This window comes from Adiantum capillus-veneris, chromosome 25 (genome assembly GCF_014529385.1).
Source record: "Adiantum capillus-veneris isolate H3 chromosome 25, ASM1452938v2, whole genome shotgun sequence".
Lineage (NCBI taxonomy): Eukaryota > Viridiplantae > Streptophyta > Polypodiopsida > Polypodiales > Pteridaceae > Adiantum > Adiantum capillus-veneris.
In genome coordinates, this window is record NC_140955.1 from 42441283 (window position 1) to 42461418 (window position 20136).

The following is a 20136-nucleotide window of genomic DNA, read 5'->3' on the forward strand; positions in this document are numbered from 1 at the left end:
CTGGAAGGTCTTCCCTTTGCATTCGGTTTAAAGATCTAGAGTTTCCTTGCCACAACCATGTTGGGCATTTCCCGCAACCAATGCTCTCCAAGAGACAATATTTTACAATGAAATCTCATCAAGAACTTCATGTGCGTTCGTAAGAGCACCAAATTTGACATACATATCAATCAAACATTGCCAAACACACCACATCTGGCATATATTTACTTCCTTGGTGCTGCAAAGGAGGTGGCAGTAGAGAGATAATGTTTGAGTAGAGGATGAGTGTGAGGCTTGGAAAATGGGTTTTAGAGAGAGAAAATCACTTTTCAGGTGTGGGATAGTTTTGGGAGGGCTTTAGAAAGTAGAAAATGATGTTTCAAAAGTTCATGCAAAATTTTGAATTTTAGGGTTTTTGGTTGCACGTTTTGACTTTTGGAGGTCAAAAAAATGTTCTTTTGACCATAAAATAGGTTTAGGGAAGTTTTAAGTAGGTAAGATTTGAATTTTCAAATTTTTAATTTTTTGAGAGTTTTTCAAAACCGGGTCAAAAAGGTGAAAACTTGGAGGCTCCAAGTGCCGCCGCCCTCTTGCGGCTCACTAGGCAAGAGGCCATTAATAAGTGTAAAACTACTTTGTCCCCCTACTATTTTGAGGGCATATAGTGTGTCCTTGGCCTTTCATTAACTTTTATCCCAAAGGGCCCATAGAGGGTTCATATTTTATTTAATGACAAGTTTAAAGAGAGTAGTCTCTTTGATAGTCATACAACAAAAGAGCTTCTTTCCCAAGCAAAAGAGCTTCTTTCCCAAGATAATGATGATTTTCCATGGATATGTGTGTGAGAGGAATTTATGAAAAATGCATGGCTTTTTCCAAGACAATTTAACCCTAGCATCGCTGTCTTTCGAGTTGAAACTACACCAAAGATTTCAATAGAGTGAAATTTGGTGTTTTTGGTGCAATGATTTGAAAGAGGCTTTTTTGTGGTTGGAGGTGCTTTTGTTGATCCTTGTTGTTTCCTTTGGTGGCCACTAACTGTGATTCTAAGCTTTGATCAACTTGACTCACTTCATAGTGTCTGCACAAGTAGACAAGGGCTTCTAGTTCGAGAAGTTTGGAGCTTGATCTGAGTTGGGGGGGTGGGGTTGGGGGGGGGGGGGGGGGGGGGGGGGGGGAGTTCCATTGAACTCTTGAGTGGTACTGTGTGAGGTAAAGAGAATAACGGAGTTCCTTGTATTGTGCTAAGGTTTGAGGGTGAGTGACTGTGCACGTGGTGTCTTTTGCTCCATCAACAATAGTGCAAAGAGAGGGAAAGAGATTCGTGCGTGTGTGGACCTCAGCGTGGCTCCTCATGAAGCAAAAAAAAAAAAAAAAGGACCAAAAAGGCGAGCACATTTGCGTTAAGTCTACCTTGTTTCATGCAAATTGAACTCAACCTCCCCTTGTGTGCAAGGCTTCGTTTCCACATGGCTCCTTGCCCCTTCTTGCTTGCCGTGAAAGCTTTGAATCTCGTGCACATGCAAGTTGGGTTGTCCAAGATCCCTCTTTCTTTTCCATCCAACCAAACTCCTTCCTTACCTACCTTTAGGAGACCCTTGACATGCATGCCTAAATGGCCATGTCCCTTCTTGGTCCTACCTTTGTATCCTTTGAAGATCAGTTGACCATCTAGTTCAATCTCAAGCAAAATTAAATGACTACTGATTAACAGAGTAGTCAATGGCCTCAGCATTATGTCTATGCCAATGTGTGAAGCTGAATTGATTAGAAAGTGTGGTGCTGGCATAAGAACAAAAACTTTACCAAACCATGAACTAAGAAAATTTACTACAAAACTATCTTCAAGTCAGAGTGTTTCTCCCCACTTTATAAACAATCATGGAAGCACTGGCTAGAATCCAAATGGGCATTGATAGCAAGCAATATATGGGACTCTCAATGGCCCCTATTATAAATATCTTCCTATAGAAGGTGCTTTGGGGGGCCTTCCCAAATCGGGGTCAACATATACATTAGAAAGATAGGCTCTGATAGATGCTTAGGGTCCCCATCACTTGTTCCAAAATTGTTCAGCTATGAGAGGCCTAGCGTAAAATTATGTAAGTGGATACAGAAAACCTAGAAGATCTTGTTCTTCAAGAATGACCTACTCTTGGGAGCCGGAATAACTGAGCCATCCAAATCTGCACACAAATTGTCTACTTTTGTTACTTCAGAAAAACGTGGAAGGCTAGAAACTAGTGTATCTTTGAAAAAGACCACTCGATAGCCAACTTCAAAGAGATTATTCAAGAAAGCAGAAAAGTGATCATCTCTATCAAGAAAACAGAAGAACTCTAATGACGGGAGTCAAGCAATCAAAGCCCTCTCGTGTTTGGCATCTACCATCCATGAAATGTAATTGTCTAAGTAGCTTTTACATTTCATGGATTGTGCAGCACAAAATCGTGTATTTGGTCCCTCAAGGCACCTAACGTGCTTGAGGATAATTGAACATTCCTTTATGGTTTAATATAACTCATCCACTCACAATTGTGAGTATGGAAAATAAAAGATAGTGCTTGCAACGAGAAGTAAGTGAAAGGTGATGGTCAGATGGTATCACCTAGTAATAACTAAACAGGTCAGGTCGGAGAAAAGTATTTCTTCTTAGCCTTATATAGGTTAAGCCCCTTGCCCCCGCCCCCCCCCCCCCCCCCCCCCCCCCCCCCCCCCCCCCCGCCCTCGCCTTTCCCCTCTTTATGCATACCTTACGAGCATGAAATAATGGGGAGGCTAACCTATTATATACAATTATATGTGACTTGAAAACCCCCTCCCTCTTGTACACTCATGTGATACCCTAAAAAAATACAAAGTGAATCCCTCAAGGGCATAGTGCGCTAGGCATGCAAATTAGGAGCCAGATGGCATTGTGGATGGCAAGAATGGGAGAGAAGCTACATTGCACATTGAGAAGTGTGCTACTATCAACAATACCAACGAGACTATTTGCATGGCTACTGGTGCCACAATCTTGCAATTTCTCTAGCTCCTACCAAGCTGCACATGCCATTTTTTTATCTTTCAATCTATGTCTATATTGTTCTTGCGGTGTTATAGTTAGGCCTCTCTCTGTCTATCTAGGATTTACTCTCTTTTAACCCTACTTATTCGCAAAAATGTCTAGGCTAGGAAACTTTGAGCTATTTTCAATTATATGAAGCAAGGGCTTCTGTCTAAATGTGACTACCTAAGCTTGCATCTTGCATCATGTAAGCAAGGCTCTATTGACCTTGGCAAACAAATCCATGATGTGATTAATTGTTATGGGCACTTTAAATACTTCATACTTGGTAAAGTTTTAATCAACATGTGCTAAGTGTCATATTCATTTAAAAATAGAACAAGTTTTTAATGAGCTAAATGTGGGGGATGTAGTCTCTTGGACTTTGATTCTTATTCTAGAATATGTCCATAGCATGGGCACGCAAGGCAGCAGTCGACTATTTTGAGTGTGACAAATTTTAGGTTTCCATCCACCTAGGGTAGAGGGGCCAGTAGCGAGACGGGTGCCAATAATAACACACGACATCCCCCAGAAGAAGCACAGTGGCGTTTGGGTTGTTGGCTTAGGCGAGCTGATGTGGGGTCATGCCATTCGTTGAAACCCTAATTCAAACCCGGATTGAACGCATCCTTGTTTTGGCGCCTCGTCGTCTCAAATGTCTCGATGACCGGTTTTTGCATTGAATGTCGTGCCAACCTGTCGCAAATATTTTGTGCAGGGGTAGCTTTGGAGCCACCTATGTCATCTGAAAGCCCTACGCAATGCGCATCTTTTGCACCCCTTGCAACCCAAAATTGGCCATGGAGGGAGGAAATCTGCTGTGCGCAAGTTAAATGTACCCTTATTGGCCCCTCTGCCCTATGATCGACCATGTGTGTTTGAAAGCATGTGGCATCATGCAAGCTACTGAACGTCCATAGAGATTCAGGATGAGATCGATAGTAGTCAAGGGTAGCTATTGGAAACCATCATGCTTGGCATCTCTTGGCATGGATGCCAAGGGGTGCACTTTGAAAAGCACAAGTTCTTGGCAAGCTTCCCATCCAAGATGAAGTCTCCTAGACTCTAAGCTTGTATTTTTGAGGCATATGGCATCATTCAAGGCATTGTCGTGGACAAAAGAATTCTCCATTACTCTCCTCTTTAAGGTAGCAGAGTGGGAAAAACTGGTTGGTAAGCCAATTTGGACCACTAGTCATCTTATAAGGTCCAAATTGAGCTTTAGATTTTGACACTTGAACATGTTGATTATGTATATGGATGTTTCATAGGTCTAGCTTCTGGCATCACCTTGCATATATGCCTTTATAAGGAGGAATTATTTTGGTGACCCTTGTTAAGGGCAAATTTTGGCCCATTTATTGTATGCTCTTCTATAGTACACACTAGTACGGCCGGCCGTCGAACCTCTCTCCCCCTTTCTCTCTCTTTATTGCATGCAAAGGGGCTTGTTTTTGTTTTGGATTTTAACCTTCAGGTCGCAGATTGCGACACGTGTAAAAGGCTCCCCCTTCTGCCATATTATGTTAGTAGATACAAAGAGGTTGATGGCTTGACAATCTTCATTTTCTAGGGTTGCCAAAATAAAAATGGTAATGTGGGCACATAGATAAAGACTAAAGCCCCTTTTTTCAGTCGGACTAATTTGAGCATCGCGCCTATGCAAGCATCCACCAACCATGTTAATATATCCTACTTAGCTCAACTTGAGCCCTCACTTACATTTCTATAAATGAGTTGAATTCACGCTGTTATCAACATGTTTTGTGCTTTTGGTATAACGAATGCATACACTTGGACCCATGATCCCTACATAGCACCAATAGGAAAAGAATAGAATGCTTGTAATTAGACAACATTGAGTAGAACTTGTTGTCTTTCTTAAACTACTCCAAAGCGCTACTTGAAAGGTCCTAGTCCTAGTGCTACAAGGTCCTAGCCCTAGTCCTAGTCATATAAACACCTACTTGAAAAGTCCTAGTCCTAGTCCTAGGTCTAACTTCTCTTACTAAATCTAGTACATTGGACTTAGGGGTTCACTAGGGGTATCCAATGGTGTCATGCCAACATAAAGGACGGGTTTTGTAAATGGGACAAAATGTACATTTACGAACTAAGGTCCCGTATATAGGGCTACTTTAGAAGCATCTGGTGCATGCAGGTGATGTCTCCATATTACTTGTAGTAAATTCTTGGGAGATGGACCCACACATTGCGATGTATTAAAAGCAAGCAGTTGTGTGGCTCTCATCTCTATGCAACATGAGGAAGCACTCTCCTTGCATTCACAAATATGCATCATTTGTCCATTTTTGGTATAATAGATATTTCAAGTTTGTTGCATTTGCATGTGCAATTTAAGGAGCAATGCTTGCATAACAACCATCTAAGATGCTTGACTTGCATTGCGCATTGCTTTCTTATCATGTTATGGTTGTAGTGTCCTATGTCACTTTGAGGCAAGTAATGAGATATGGATAAACATATATCAATTATTGTAAGCTACAATGAGATTGGAAAAGTTGTTGACCCCAATGGCGATGCTCAATGACATTGGTGATGTTATTATGCGATGACTTGCGATCAAGGTCTTGCAACTAAACACTGCATTAGCTTGATTGGAAGGGTGGAGTGCAAGGGACCCAAAGAGAGTCTCAGAGTTTGACTCTCAAATCATCAACTGTAGCAAAAAATAAGTATCAACTGTGAGATAATCAAACAAGGCCTCAAGGTTGATTTTTCACAGGCCTTTTACTCTTTTTTTAGGCATGTTGTCTTTTTACGGGTAAAAATGTGAGCTACCTTGCAAAAAATATACTAAATTAGTCCAAAATATGTAAACGCTATGAAATTTGAAGCTCAAAGGTGCCTGTCAAAAATCAACCCCAAGCGGGATGACCCCTATGCAAAAACACACTAAGACAACAATGCTTTAAAAAAACTTTATCAGCCTTGTTTTCTCGAGGCAACCGAATTAGGCATTTGGGATTTATCAAAAAATCTAAGGTTTATACGCTAATTTTTAACTAAAATGCCCAAAATTTGCCCTTGAAAAGATAGGGTCAAGAAGATGCTTGTCTAGACTATAACATCTCGACTCACAATTGTATGGCAAAAAGAAAAAAGAAAAAAAAGATGCCTGACTAGACATCACTAATTATCAATCCCATTATTTAATAACGAGGGCTCACCACATTACACATTATGAGGATAATGACTTAGTCTCATTCCATTAGTTCTTTGGATTTTTAACAGAATGGTGTATATGCTTGAAGCTCTTTGGATTTGTCTAGAAGATTGGTATTACTTGAATCTTGATACTAGCCATCCATTGACATCTTTCTCCTTTTTAGATTATTATTGATCATGACGTTAATGCACAAATATCCAAACAATAACTAGTGTTTAGCATCATAGTTTATTTTTCACGGGCAGTTTACTACTTTTTGGGGTATTTACCCCGTAAAAATGTGAGCTACCTTGCAAAAAATACACTAAATTAGACAAAAATGTGCACTTAAATCTTCGATATTTGAAGCAAAAGGGTGCTTGTCAAAAACCAACCTCATTCATCGTGCAGAGGCTCCTTTCCTTAATATTTGGCACGAGGATCTTAAATTGAGTATCTGTTGTTGAGATTAGGCATAGCAAATATGCAATAGTCTTTGCTTTTGGATCAAGACAATGAGGCAACAGTGAAGTAGAGGATAACTAGGTGACCCTTAATTCTCTCCTAGTTCACCCTTACTTCATCCACCGTCATGCAAACAGAGATTGTCCAAAATTTGTGTTATCTCAACCGTAGATCCCCTCTCGATCACCCTGTGGAGTTTAATTTGGCAAGTGGCATGGTTTGGCAAGTAGCATGCTGGATATGTGCTCAAAAGAGAAATGTGATAAAGACTTTTATGTATTGTGCATTTGGGTGGCATAGCAAGTAAAGAGATATGGGTGTTCTTTCCCTTTCTGTTTGGTTGTTCAAAAGTATAGAAGTTAGGTTCTCTCTCTCTCTCTCTCTCTCTTTCTCTCTCTCTTCCTTCTTTGTAGAATTGTACCCATATGTAAAGGGTCACTTTCCTTTGACCAAGCACTTCCCCATATTAAAAATTATAAGATGTTGAATAAATCGTGTAGGCTACCTAAGAATATAATGAAAAGGAGTATATTTAAATTGTGAAATGGACATTGTACAAAATATCCATTTATAGCCATATCTAGAAAAGTATAAAAACCAAAGAATGGCTTTTCCAACCTATTTGTCATACACACTTTATACATATCTTACAAACTTCTAAACCTAGCCAATAATTGCAAAAAGAAAGTTAAGGAAATTTAGATAATTTCCTTGGTACTTTATCAAGATAATAAAATATTCTTGCCTTTTGGCAATCCAAGGACCAAAACCTTATGCTTAAGAAACGACAAGGCACAAACTCCGACTTTTCTTTGGGAAAATGTGTACTTGTTGATTTTCCCACTAGCATGTAAGGTCTAGTGTATTGTAAATTGTAATGGTTTGACATATGGGCCATGTGGCTATGTTGCATGCTGGTAAGTCGACTTTTCTTTTGATTGCAAAAGACCTTCAGATGTGAGTCACGTATCCAATCATGCACATCGCGGTGTAGGCGGAAGTGTAATTGTCCCAAAAAGGACTTCACTTTCGTCAAAACGCACAAAACTCTTTGGTCTAGAGCATTTGAACTAAATCAAACACTCCCCAAAAAAAGACCTTTAGATGTGAACTAGACCACTACATCTGAATGCATGTATATATGTGTGTGCATATAACACTCATATATATGAGTGTATATCCATCACATGTATACTATGTGTGTTTATGCTTCATTACTTAACAATTATTTGATTTCACGTATTATCGAACCATACAATGGAATTAGAAACCAGACAATACATTCATGTAGTTTTAAAAACTTTATAGTGGAACAAAATTAGATTTTACGTTTGACAAAAAGAAAACTGTACAAAAGGCAAAAGTTTTGCAAGTGACAAAAATTGCATTACGTGAATATATACAATTATAGAAAAAGGGGGATTACAAAGATTATCTATCAATCATAAGAAACAAAACCAAACAATGGATGTTGATCTCCTGCTATTGTTGTAGTAATCCCAAGGAAAGAACTTCTACCTATCATCATCCAAGAAGCACTAGCACATAAGTACTGGCACTACTTGAAAAAATAGGTGACAATGACTTGTTATCGGTGTAGGAAATAGCAAAAAACTAACAACTAGTAAGGAGAGAGCAAGTAAACTTATACACAATTGTACAAATTATTGCATAAGAAAAATTGGGCAGCATTGGCTATCATCATAAGAAAAAAACAACCACTTTCAACCTTCTAAGCTTTTATCAAACAACAAATCCACTTTTGAACAGTACTTAAAAATTTCAATCATATACTATGTTGTAAAGGTATGTTGTGATGACCATCTGCTTACTATGAGTTAATAGCATAAAAAGATCAGTTTTACGAGGGATAGTTATAGTTACAACAATATTCTATGTCCCGCTTTTTCCCACTTCCCTTGGATTCGGTTAGATCCTTAAACATGCTTTGCAAGCAATTGTCCACAAGACATCAGACAACATTTCTTTCATAATTTTAACTGTTTTCCACAAAACGAATCAATTCTATCTCAATCGTACAATAGATTCAATTTTACTTTTGATAAGTAGCTTCAATCCCCATTCTAGCTATTGTTGATCTTTCAAACCATTTGTGATTGAAACGAGTGCTAGCAACAAAGCCATATACAGAGTGCTTTTGCACAAGGATGACCTGTTGCTTTTGAAACAAGAGATTGGATTCTATTCAGTAGCATTACTCCTCTTATGAGCGAGAGCTTTATTTCATTATTCATGCTTTAAAGCAATGGCGACAATATCTATATGAATTGAGATTGTTTTCAATCATAAAAGCATCAAATGGTTTGCACAATAGAAAGATTTGAAGGGACATAAGGCTAGGTAGGTTGAAATCATTTAAGAGTATGAATACAAGTTCAAGTATCATAAAGGTCAGTACAATGTTGTAGGTGATGCGTTAAGCTGCGTGCCTGAGATAAATTCTCTTGCAGTTACAGAAATTCAAAGTGACTTTCTGAAATCTCGCAAGGGAAAGTACGAGCATGACCAATATTACTCGAAGATGTGGAGTCATGTTACAAAATGAGGTCTCGCCAACAGTCAAGCTAGTGTTCAGGACGACTTTGCACAAAGTTCCACTTTAACTAGCAATGAAATTAATGGATGGAAGCATTCTTTCATTGATAAGGGTTCCTTACTTCACACGAGGAGAGTATGTTTACCAATAGACAGTGAAATTAATCGCTAAATCCTTTATGAGTGTCATGATAGTTTTAGTCCTTGTCATCTCCGATAAGAAAGACCTACGTACTCGTAAGTTGGCAATTCTATTGGCCTCACTGGCATAAAGATGTACAAGATTATGTGATTAACTATCAAAGTGCCAAGTTAATAAGGCAAAAAGATTAAAAGAAAGAGGACTTTTTCATCCTTTAGAGATCCCTAATGGCAAGTGGAAAATTATCTCTATGAATTTTATAGTAGGACTACCAACCACACTGCACGTGGTCACAATTCTATTTCGTTGTGGTTGATCGTCTTACTAGGATGTGTAGGTTTATTCCTACAAAGATTATGGTAAAAACTATAGAATAAGTTGTATGGTTTACCCACCAGTATATTAAGTGATTGCAATCATAAGTTCAATAGCCATTTTTTACGATCAATATTTCAAAAGTTGGGTACTGAATTAAGTACAGTTGATCGTCTTGAAAGTGATGTTCAAATTGAATAGATAAATCAATTCATAGGGGATATGTTACGTGCCTATCTATATATAATAAAAGGGGGAGGGATCCCCCCCCCCCCCCCCCCCCCCCCCCACCACCACCACCACCACATGGCGCAACATCCTTGATCCGGCTTGTGTGCCCTGCAGTGCGACAGTGATTAGCGAGAAGGGTGTCGGGAGAGAGAGAGAGAGAGAGAGAGAGAGAGAGAGAGAGAGAGATGGACGGCCGAAGGCCGCCAGGCACACTAATGTAAATAAGAAACAATTGGATTGGGAAGATTAGCTTCCCATCGTAGAGTTTGCTTACAATAATGCCAAGTATATTTCTATAGAGTTCAGTCCCTTCATATTAATGTATGGCTATCAATCTCATACACCAATTATGGTGGCATTAGCCAATGAAAATATCTAGCAAACCAAGGGCTTCTAACAGGATCACAGGTAGGTATCGAAATCATGCTAATGAAAAACAACGATTGGTTACTTTTGAAGAAGGTGATCATGTTTATCGAGATGTGCCAATATATATATATATATACATATATATATATATATATATATATATAAAGAAGGGTCTAGTTTTAAAGTTATCTCCTTGTTACTATGGTTCATTTAAGGTCATCAAATGCATTGGCAAAGTTACCTATAAATTAGATTTACCGTCCACTTCAAGTGTGCATCTAATGTTCCATGTTAGTCATTTTGAGGAAATGGCTAGGCACGGATGACAATGTTGTGGACACAATTATTTTGATTGATTTTATCAAACGGTCAAGTTTGCCTCATGAACCACAACATGTTCTGGATTTTCATGTTTTACATATAAAGCATCATGAATGCCATAAGTTTTGGTTAAGTGGAAAGGCACGCCAGAGGAGGGTGCCACTTGGGAGAAAATTAGTGCGATTAAAAACCGATTTCCCACTTTTGTTCTTAGGACAAAAACTAATCTCCAAGGGGGGTTAGTATGAGGACAAGGGACCATGAAAGGTCTTGGCAAGGGGTTATAAGTTTGATAGCTTGGGAAAGGAGCCTTATATAGCCGATTACAGCTATATAAGGAATGTTAGGTGTGAAATCATAGGATTTTTCCCTTGCCCTCACATGCACTATGAGCCATACTAGCTTCGTAACTATCGAACCCCAGTTTGAGAGTGATGAGGTCCAGTAATCTCAAAGAACTTGCTTAAGACTATCCCCTACATGTATCTATTGTGAAGCCCATCCATGAAGGAAAAATCATGCCTCCTCTCCTCAAGCTCTCAGCTTTCTTGGAGTTGAGTAAGCACTATTCAGTTGCCTCTACTGCATCCTGTAAAGAGAGGCCAAGCCCTGTCTTCATCATCGCTCCTGCTCTTTCCTTTCCATCAATTGTGCAAGGGCAAACTCATGAAAGGCTCTACTCAACTATGCTATCGTTGTGGTTGCTCTCTAAGCTACTCCCCATCCATGTTCATAGCTACCTACTAGATCTCCTCCATAGTCCTTGGCAAATTCTCATCCAACGGCACATTCTTAGGGAGCTAAAGTGCCTCGGTTCACCTCCCTCTCTCCTTACTCAATGACTAGAATCATCGCACATGGTTTGAGAAGGAGGAGCCTACCAAAATAGCCGTGGAGCCTCCTCTAAACCTAGTAAAGGTTGCAAAGATGAAAACCAATAAATACATGAAAGATTGGCCCCTCCCAAGCACCTACCACAACAAGAGAATTCCAAGCTCCCCTACTACTACATAAAGGCCTCGTGTTGCTATACATCAAACAGCCTCAACGTCACACATAGTCTTTCCCACACTACGACCTCATTGTTTGAGATTGTAGTGTGATTGCCTCACAACCTATCCAATGGGTCCTCAAGCATGTTGAGAGTACCCTAAGACACACCAGTGCTCCCCAGGCGATAAGGAAATGTCTATTTGCATGATTGGGAGCATAGGCATTGAACAAGCCAATCAACTCGCCCTAAAAGAGCATTGTAAGCCGTTGAATCTTGCTCAGCACAATAATATCGTTGTCCACAATGGCATGCCTTAAGGAATCCACAATTACACCTCCCTGGGAGCCCATAGTGCCAACGTCCACAAACCAAAATGTCTCATATCAATTACCAAGTAACTTACAAGTGATTATTTAGAGGTGGAATTTTCCTCTAAATTGCCAAGATAAAGCATAAATGAGTAGTCAAACCTCTCTCTCGCACAAGACCTAACAATAGCCACAGAAGATGTAAATAAACAATGCTCCTTACATATTATGAAGGCTCTCTTAATTATACTCAATCTCTATTCTCTCTTCTTTATAAGCACACATACATATGAATAGAACAAGATTAGCATTACCCTATTCAAAGATTGGTGATCCATGGCCCCTAGTCATATCAAGAAAAGAAAAAAACACATTCATACAGATGAGTCTACTACTTTGATGGTGGCACTGAAGAGAGATGTGAAGCAATGAGTTTCTCTTGTACCTTTTAGTTTCTCCTCTGCAATTACAGTTGTTGGTGAGTGGTTTTTTGTCATGGACTGAGCTCTCATGCATGTAAAGGATTAGTAGCAAAGAGATTGATTTTCTCTGACCACCCTTCGTTGTCTTTAAAGAAAAAGAGCTTAAGGAAATTGGGGTAAAGGCAATTTTGTTGCATTGTGAGTTGGGTTCTCTAACAGTAATGCTCTCCAATAATATGAACACTTTGAAGTGACTTTGATAGTGGCATACGACGAAGCACTTACGTCCAAATAATGCAGATATGGCTTTAATAAGTGCACTCCTCTACCCATTGATTCCAGCATTTACCAACCCGCTCTATGGATCGATGTTGGCTCTATCCACCGTTACGTGGTTGGCTACCTATTAACCATGTTAGAATGGATGGTGAGTTGTTCTAACCATGTTACTTGCAATGACACAACTTTGGCCCTTTACTTAGTTCTTTGGTAGTAGCCATTATTTAAAAATTTAGATGAATTGGAGACACCTAGCAGCCTCAATTGCATTGATACTTATAAAAGTGAACGCCTCTTTAATGGCTCTGCTTTTGAAAAAATAAATTAATTTGTTCTTCTAAGGATACTACACCCAACACCTAAGGAATGTGACTATTTGAGAAGGGGGCAGAGGGATCGAGATCGATCACGGGCTAAGCTTCCCTTTTATCGGTAAATGAGACTTGCCATTTCATCTCCTCTAATTTGACTTTCCATATCCTTGTAGTACTTACAGTACTAAAATGGCTCCCACACAATGAAGATTCAAAGAAACCAACAGAGAATCATCAAGAGCTTGCTTCTTCAAGCATGACTGTAAATTGATACATAGTGGTCTTTCCAAAACCTGTACAATAACCACCTTATGCATAAACTAACATTTATAGGAAACATTAGTTGGGATCAAGAAAGTTAGGGGCAAGATTCTAGAGTTTTTGAGTTTAGGCTTGAAGATTATTTATTTTCAACATGTGGAGGCCCTAAAGCTAGATAAATCACAAGTCTGCCTTTGAAGTCTTAAAGAACAGTAGCTGCACTGCCTACTCAAGTAGGACCGACGATTGCACCTCAAGACTCTTGTAGCAGATTATGAAGGTGCCTTTCTCACAAGTTACAACACATATGTAGCACATGGTGTTGTGGTAGCTTTGAACGCTTTAAACTCAGGAAGGACTTCTATGCCTTGAGAAGAGCTTGCTGAAGCTGTTTGCATGCTTGCGAGGCGATGCAGATGGCTCCAAATTCAAGGACTTTGACATGGACGAAACACCAAAGGTGTGTAAATTAGACTTCTTCTTCGCTGGCTTCGAAACATAAGGCACAATCTGCTTACCCCCATCCTTAGGTGACTTCGTCGGATCTTGATTGGTGTACCAAGGGTTTTTCTTGTCCCACAGATCAAATGCCTGCTTTTGCGACCCAAAATCAGCACTTTTTGGAGAGTCGGTGAGACTGTCGGTCGTGACCCTGGAAATGCTGCAAGACTCCAAATCCCTTGGACCTAGCGTTTGCTGCGGAGTAGATGTAGGGCTGCCATTATTCAAAAGGCCTGCTTTGATTGCATTATCTTGAACTTGATCAAGGTATGCCACAATCGGACTTCCATCCTGAGTTGACACGATATCCTTCAGCTGCTGGCCTAAAACCAAAATTGTCCGCTGACATTCGGCAAGCTTCTCTGTAGCATCTGCAATCTCGTGCTCCTAAAACAGTTTTCAAAAAAAGTTAGACCAAGGAAACAATTGCCAAAGACAGCCAATTCTATTGTTATGATACTCAGACAATTACCTTGTTACTTTTCTCCGGGTCATCCTGCGAACTGGTCACAAGGGTCCTGCAAAAAGTCACAAGCAGAAATTTAGTATGCGTTGAGAGTAAAATCATTAAAAGAAAGAAAAAAGAATCATTAAGAAAAAGAAAGAATGAAAGATTTTATCAACATCCTTTGGAGGCCAAAGCTGACTTATAGGATAGATCAGATACATCATCACTTACAATCCACTTCGGATATCGTGCCATAGAGGCATATACAGTGAGAAAAAATAAAAACTAAACTTCATCCTCGTGTCGCTGCCTCGTGCCAGTGATAAATGTAGAGAGTCATTTAGGCGTACCACGTCTTGAGCTTGATATCTCAATCCTCCCCCTCAAGCTCAATGTCATCTCTCATAGTCAAACCATAGCTTGGAATTGCCTCAAAATTCTCTACTCCCAGGCCCTTTGTGAAGATGTCTGCAACCTACTCGTCAGTCCTCATGTACCAAGTCACCAACCAAGAACCTTTCTCTGATAAAGTGTTAGTGCACCTCAATGTGCTTTGTCCTTGCCGGGGAACATTGGGCTTCTTGCTTGTGAAGTAATACACTTCACAAACAAGCTCATGGTAGAAACAAATTAAAACCAGCAAATGAAGTATACAAGGGAAAGAGAATAGGGACATAACATTATAGAACAAAACTCATATATATGCTAGAAAATGAGCGAGTGGTTCACAAAAGTAACAAATTTCAAAAGGGAGAGGTTGGATTGCAATTCAGTGTTGATTTCAAATCTTTATCAACCTTAGATCAGGTAAAGAGTGTTCGGAAACTAAGATCAGTGAGAGATTCTGAGAGCCGGGCATCTACTGAGGAGAGTGCAAAGCAGGGGATAGGCTTTTCACCATCCTCGAGAAGTAGCGGATAACTACATCTTAATTGACAGGGTGCAACAAATGTGCTTTAGTTTTGATACGCATGGCAAGTAATCAGAAAAACCTACCTAGATGTTATCTTAAGCAAGCTGACGTTGCTAAACACTTAATAGTGCAAAGAGAATTTGCAAATCACTTAACAAACAAACCAGATACAAGGGGTTAACTTTACCTTTGGAGGTCAGATTTCATCTGCAGCTCCTGGTTTCTCTTCTTCTCTTGTTCATTACGTAAGTCAAGATCTTTCATCTTCTCACGCAATCGGCCTAGCTCAAGCTGAGTGTCCTGCAGCCGCATTTCGAGCTGTGCTTTCACTGCAGTCATAGAAGAGAGGCTATTTTCTGCTACGATTCCAGATAATTCCACTGATGCAAGTCGGGCACGGAGACTGACAACAAGCTGCTCGGAATCAAGAAGCTGGCCCTTCATTAGGTCTAGCTTGCCTCTCTCTACTTCTAACTTATTTTCAAGCTGTAACTTCTCTTGCTGAAGCTCTGCAATCACATGCTCCATCGCAGCGGTTCCAACCGGCCTCTCCCTTGATTGGGAGTCTGAAGCTCCCTTCTCTACTTGTAACTTTTTACTTGAGTCGGATCGATCGGAGGTGCTTGATGATGAAAACGGGCTGCCAACGTCGCTGATAACCTCTTGCTCTGCAATTTGCACGCCTTCTGGCCTCCATTTCATCCTGCTACTTAAAGGCTTGTATGCCTTTGGCAAGGTGTTAAGCCGATTCAATGCAGAGTAAAGCTCTGTCATGAACAGAACGAGCTCTGCCTTTCCATACAAAAACGCATTTCCTGCTGCGTTGAGCTTCTTTACACTTGCCTCTATTTCTGATAGTTGAAGCTTTGGATTGGACTGTGAATTGTTATGACCATTCACATCATCAATAGGCTGACACTCTCTACACTCTCTAAAATCCCTTATAATTCTTGATGCCAGGTCTTCAACGATGTGGATTACTTTAAGAATCAGAGTAGCTAATTCAGGTGTAAAATGTTCGGCCTGTGAACCTTCATGAAGATGAGACATTCTACAGTCACAAGACGCACCTCTTAAAAAGCTTGAGGCCTGAGTTTCCCTACTTACCTCTGTAGAGAGCTTAATGGCAGCCTCATGCTCTACATCTTTAGTAAGGAGCTGTTCAGATCCGTTAGAAGGCAATTTGCCTGCCTTCAAAATTGGTTTCATACCTTGCTTCTCAGAAGGCAGGGACACTAACCTTTCTATCTCGAGAAAATCGTCGATTGAATTTAGCTTGTCAAATCCTTCGCCTGAAGTCACGTTGTTTGGCCGTCGAAGGGTTAGCCTCTCTCTGTGTGAGAATGATGGCTCCGTGATTATGCTAGAGCTCAATGAATCTGCCATACTCTGGTCATCTTCATAGCCATCATCAGACACTGCACCTTGAGTGTGTTCTTTGATGAGGAAAGAATCTGCGACATGAAGTCCATGGCCCGTAGAAGCCATCTTTGGTGACCTTTGAGGCATTCCATCATGTAAAGCAGACTTTGGTGAAGCAGGAGCTCTGCCACTTGCCTTCTGCTTACTCCAAACATCAGCATCAGTTCCAGCCTCCAACTTCATTTGCAGCAAAGCTCCAGGGCCCGGAAGCTTCTTGCGGACCAATGCTCGCAGTCTCTGACACTCATTTTCAAGTTTGGTGATTCTTTTACTGCTCTCTATGTGTTGCTGGTCCGCCTTCTCGAGCGATCGGCGATTCATCTCTCTCTCCTGGTTTCGAATGCCAAGCTCCTTGTTCATGACAACAACCTCGTACTTGAGAGATGTATTCTCCTTTTCCAATGTCTGGACTTGCACCTGCAGCTTCTTGATCTCTGCCTCTTCCTTGGAGTGGATTCTACCCAGCTCTGCAACAGCTTCTTCTTGTTCTTGCGCCGTCTTGTACAGAACAGTTTTTTTATTTTCTGAATCCGTCAGCTGCCCCTCCACACAAGCAAGCCTTTCCTCCAGATCTAGCCTCACTTTATCCCACTCTCTACTTCTTTTTACAATTGCTTCATGAATTGCCTGCTCTTGCTCCTCTCGAGCTTGTCGTAGCTGTTGCATGTACTCTTTAAGAGTTCCATTCAAATGAAAGACTCTGACCTCAGCTGCTTGCTTCTGCTCAAGCACAGTGTCAAGCTGGTATTTCAAAGACATGTACTCCGCTTTGGTCTTTTCCCAGCCTGCATAGCTTCAGTTGTTAGCAAGATCCTGAGAATGAGGTGAGTAAAGTGGGTAAAGACAAAGATAACAGACCTGAAACAGCCTCTTCAGCAACAGTCGCATGCTGTTTGGCCAAGTCATCTGCTGCTAGCAGTCTTTCATTGAGATGTCTTACATTTTCATCAATCTGATTCCCAAGAGCAAGTTTTCAGTTCTACATATTACAACACTCTTTGAAGCATTCGGTGCAACCCTATTATGCAATCAAAAATATATATTCTTGATGTATTGATGAATCAGAACATCAACACATTGATGCAACGGTCTCCTACTTTGATAGAAAAGAAGAGTTTAAACCATTTTAAGAAATAATGAAAAATAAAGAGAGAGAAAAACCACCCACATCAGTGGACGTTAGACTCTTATCAGAGGTCTTCTTTTTCCAAGGCCAGCTTCGTTTTTCCATTTTCTCACCCATCCCTACTTTTGATTCTTCTTGTTCCAATAGATATATAACCTGACCAAGGCAAAGAGGACAGAGCTATAATTGGCAGTCAAACATTCATTCATTTGTAACGTGGAAAAATGATAAGCTTGCCAACTACTGCCATCAATGAACATCAAAGGAAAAGAAGGCATGTGGGCATCATTGTTCAGAAACTGGTGAAAGTGATGAAAGAAGCGGACAATCAAGCCAAAGGTAAGCAAAAAAGGCAATGGAGGGATGAAACGGTAAGTCCTTCACATGTCAGACACCCCAATAGGATATCGAAAAACCGAATTTGGATTAAAACACGACGACGTTAAGGGTGAAAAACAACGTGTAGCTTAAGGAGTGTAACAGATCATCAGACACTTGCAAGAAGATTTGTTGCAGCCTTTTTGAAGACTGGAATTAAGCATAACACTGTAGACCAATCGAAAGTAAAACAGAATAGATCCTTTTAGAGTACAAATTAGGTGTGACACATTCTACATATCATGCTACTTGTCTTTCAACATACATAGGAGGACAATGTTACCTATAATGCCTTCTCCCAGTACCTGCACTTGTCCAACTAAAAGTATTGCAACTCTTGAAGTAAGCGCACAAAAGTATGCAGAATGTACACAATAAGGTGGAACACTGTGTTGTTGGAAAAACACAAAAGCCTTTCACACATCGTGCGGTCAAAACTGAAAGCATTAGTAATGGCGCTTGCAGCACTTGACTTCAACATCTGAAGTCTTTAAGAGATACTAAATGCACAAATATAATCCATCCCAGCAGGTGCAACTATTGGCTTCGGAGCAAGGTACATAAGACACCTTGGAAGACTTGCATATGCAAAGCAATGAAGGGTGAAAAGCATGCGAAGATAAAATGCATCACACCCCTCTCAATTGCGAAAGAAGCAAGACACCATTTCAGCTAAGTGTTTAACAAGAAGCTGAACTCTGACTGATTGAAATTTGAACGACCACCATAAAAGCGACGTGGATGTGCGTGTTAAACTTGGTGGTGGCAAGCTGTTTTCGAGATTATCATTTGAAACAAGATCACCCATTTGTGACGCTTTGATGAAATGGGAAATAATTAAGAGTGGTTCAACAATCACACATTGATTACCATTGAAAGTGAAAGTAAAAACACTGCTGATCACTGAAATGATGGCATGGAAAAGCACAGCTACGGCAGAGGATCATCTTCAGTTGAATTGTAAAAGAAAATAGCACGTCTGAGGATGAAGGTGAGAGGCTTACAATGCTAAATCATGATGCCAATTCCTCAACGCGCCTGTGTAAAATCAACGGCTGTCGTGATCACCAATGCACCTGACAATGGCTAATGTAATCTGACCTTGACCACCCAATCTGCCTTAGCGTATACTTCAGATATTCCCATATGCACTACTGGCTATGACACACTGGAAAAGAAAAACCCTGGCTTGAGGGGAAACCTACCCTGAATATATCAAAGAAACTCGTGCATGTGGCTGCATGAATTATAATGGACATTGGGAACTATAAAGAGCTTGTGAGCTTAGCTAAATGTGATGCTTAATCACAAAGAAAAGGGCTGTACGGAGTGTGTGTGTGTGTGTGTGTGTGTGTGTGTGTGTGTGTGTGGAGAGAGCGAGAAGCAGAACCAAACCTGTCTGTGTGACAAGATGGGTTACTTGAATGAAAGAGAGCCTGATGAGAGAGGGCACGGGGTGGGGTGAGGTGGGTAATGGGAGAGAGAAAGGCGAGCCGCGGTCTGTGGAACTGTGCAGCAGAAGCAGCGTCATGAAGAGAAGGCACAGCAGAGGGGTCCGCCATAGCCTCTCTCTCTCTCTCTCTCTCTCTCTCTCCCCCGGCCAACACACGCACACCGTGACACCGTCTCTTTGAGAAGGAAATTTGGTTTGTAAACGCGGTTTTCTGAGACAGAAATTTCTTGCTGAGAGTCTTTATCATGGCTAATGTGGTGTTGGTGTATGTAATATTGTATATGTAATATTGTATGTGTTGGGCTCTTTGCAAGTTTGGTGCATGTAATATTGTATGTGTTGGGCTCTTTGCAAGTCCCCATCATTTATAATCTTCTAATCATGTAGTTTAATCGAGCTTTCTCTTCGCGTATGAGCGTTGCGAGTGTACACATTTGTCTCGTTTGTTTGTGCGTTGTGTTGTGCATTCATAGTAATTATGCACATGCCCCTTCAACAATGCTCAACGTCCAACTTTGGGTGTTGTGTTTGTGTATGCAAGATACAAATATAGATGTGCTCCTACTTTAATGTATAGTAGTCTAGCTAGCCGCCTGCCTTCGGCGGCCTCTCTCTCTCTCTCTCTCTCTCTCTCTCTCTCTCTCTCTCTCTGTGAGTGACACGTGCGACGTCCGATTGCAAGCCACACTGGTCGGTGGAATCTGATGTCGTCACA

At 40.6% G+C, this 20136-nt stretch overlaps 1 protein-coding gene across 4 annotated transcripts; it reads right to left on the minus strand.

Annotated features, from left to right (window-relative positions):
• Positions 1–13147: 13147 nt before the first annotated feature.
• Positions 13148–19605, minus strand: LOC147424778 (filament-like plant protein 4). Of its 4 annotated transcripts, XM_086499576.1 has the most exons (7): positions 19364–19605; positions 18973–19136; positions 17633–17746; positions 17323–17416; positions 15230–17249; positions 14154–14199; positions 13148–14068 (listed from the first exon to the last, which is right to left on the minus strand). In XM_086499576.1, the coding sequence occupies exons 3-7, from the start codon at positions 17705–17707 to the stop codon at positions 13529–13531; spliced, it is 2775 nt and encodes a 924-aa protein (XP_086355702.1). In that variant the 5' UTR covers positions 17708–17746; positions 18973–19136; positions 19364–19605; the 3' UTR covers positions 13148–13528. The 4 variants fall into 4 exon arrangements, with proteins under 4 accessions (XP_086355702.1, XP_086355704.1, XP_086355701.1 ...); XM_086499578.1 differs by lacking the exon at positions 18973–19136; XM_086499575.1 differs by lacking the exons at positions 18973–19136; positions 19364–19605 and adding an exon at positions 18839–18951.
• Positions 19606–20136: the final 531 nt, after the last annotated feature.

Bases quoted from the DNA above. Each gene is read 5' to 3' on its own strand.
- LOC147424778 (XM_086499575.1), bottom strand. The intron at 17,417-17,632 runs GTGGGTGGTTTT...CTTGGGAATCAG, and splicing joins AGAGTCTAACGTCCACTGAT to ATTGATGAAAATGTAAGACA. The intron at 14,200-15,229 runs GTAAAGTTAACC...GACTTTTTGCAG, and splicing joins ATGAAATCTGACCTCCAAAG to GACCCTTGTGACCAGTTCGC.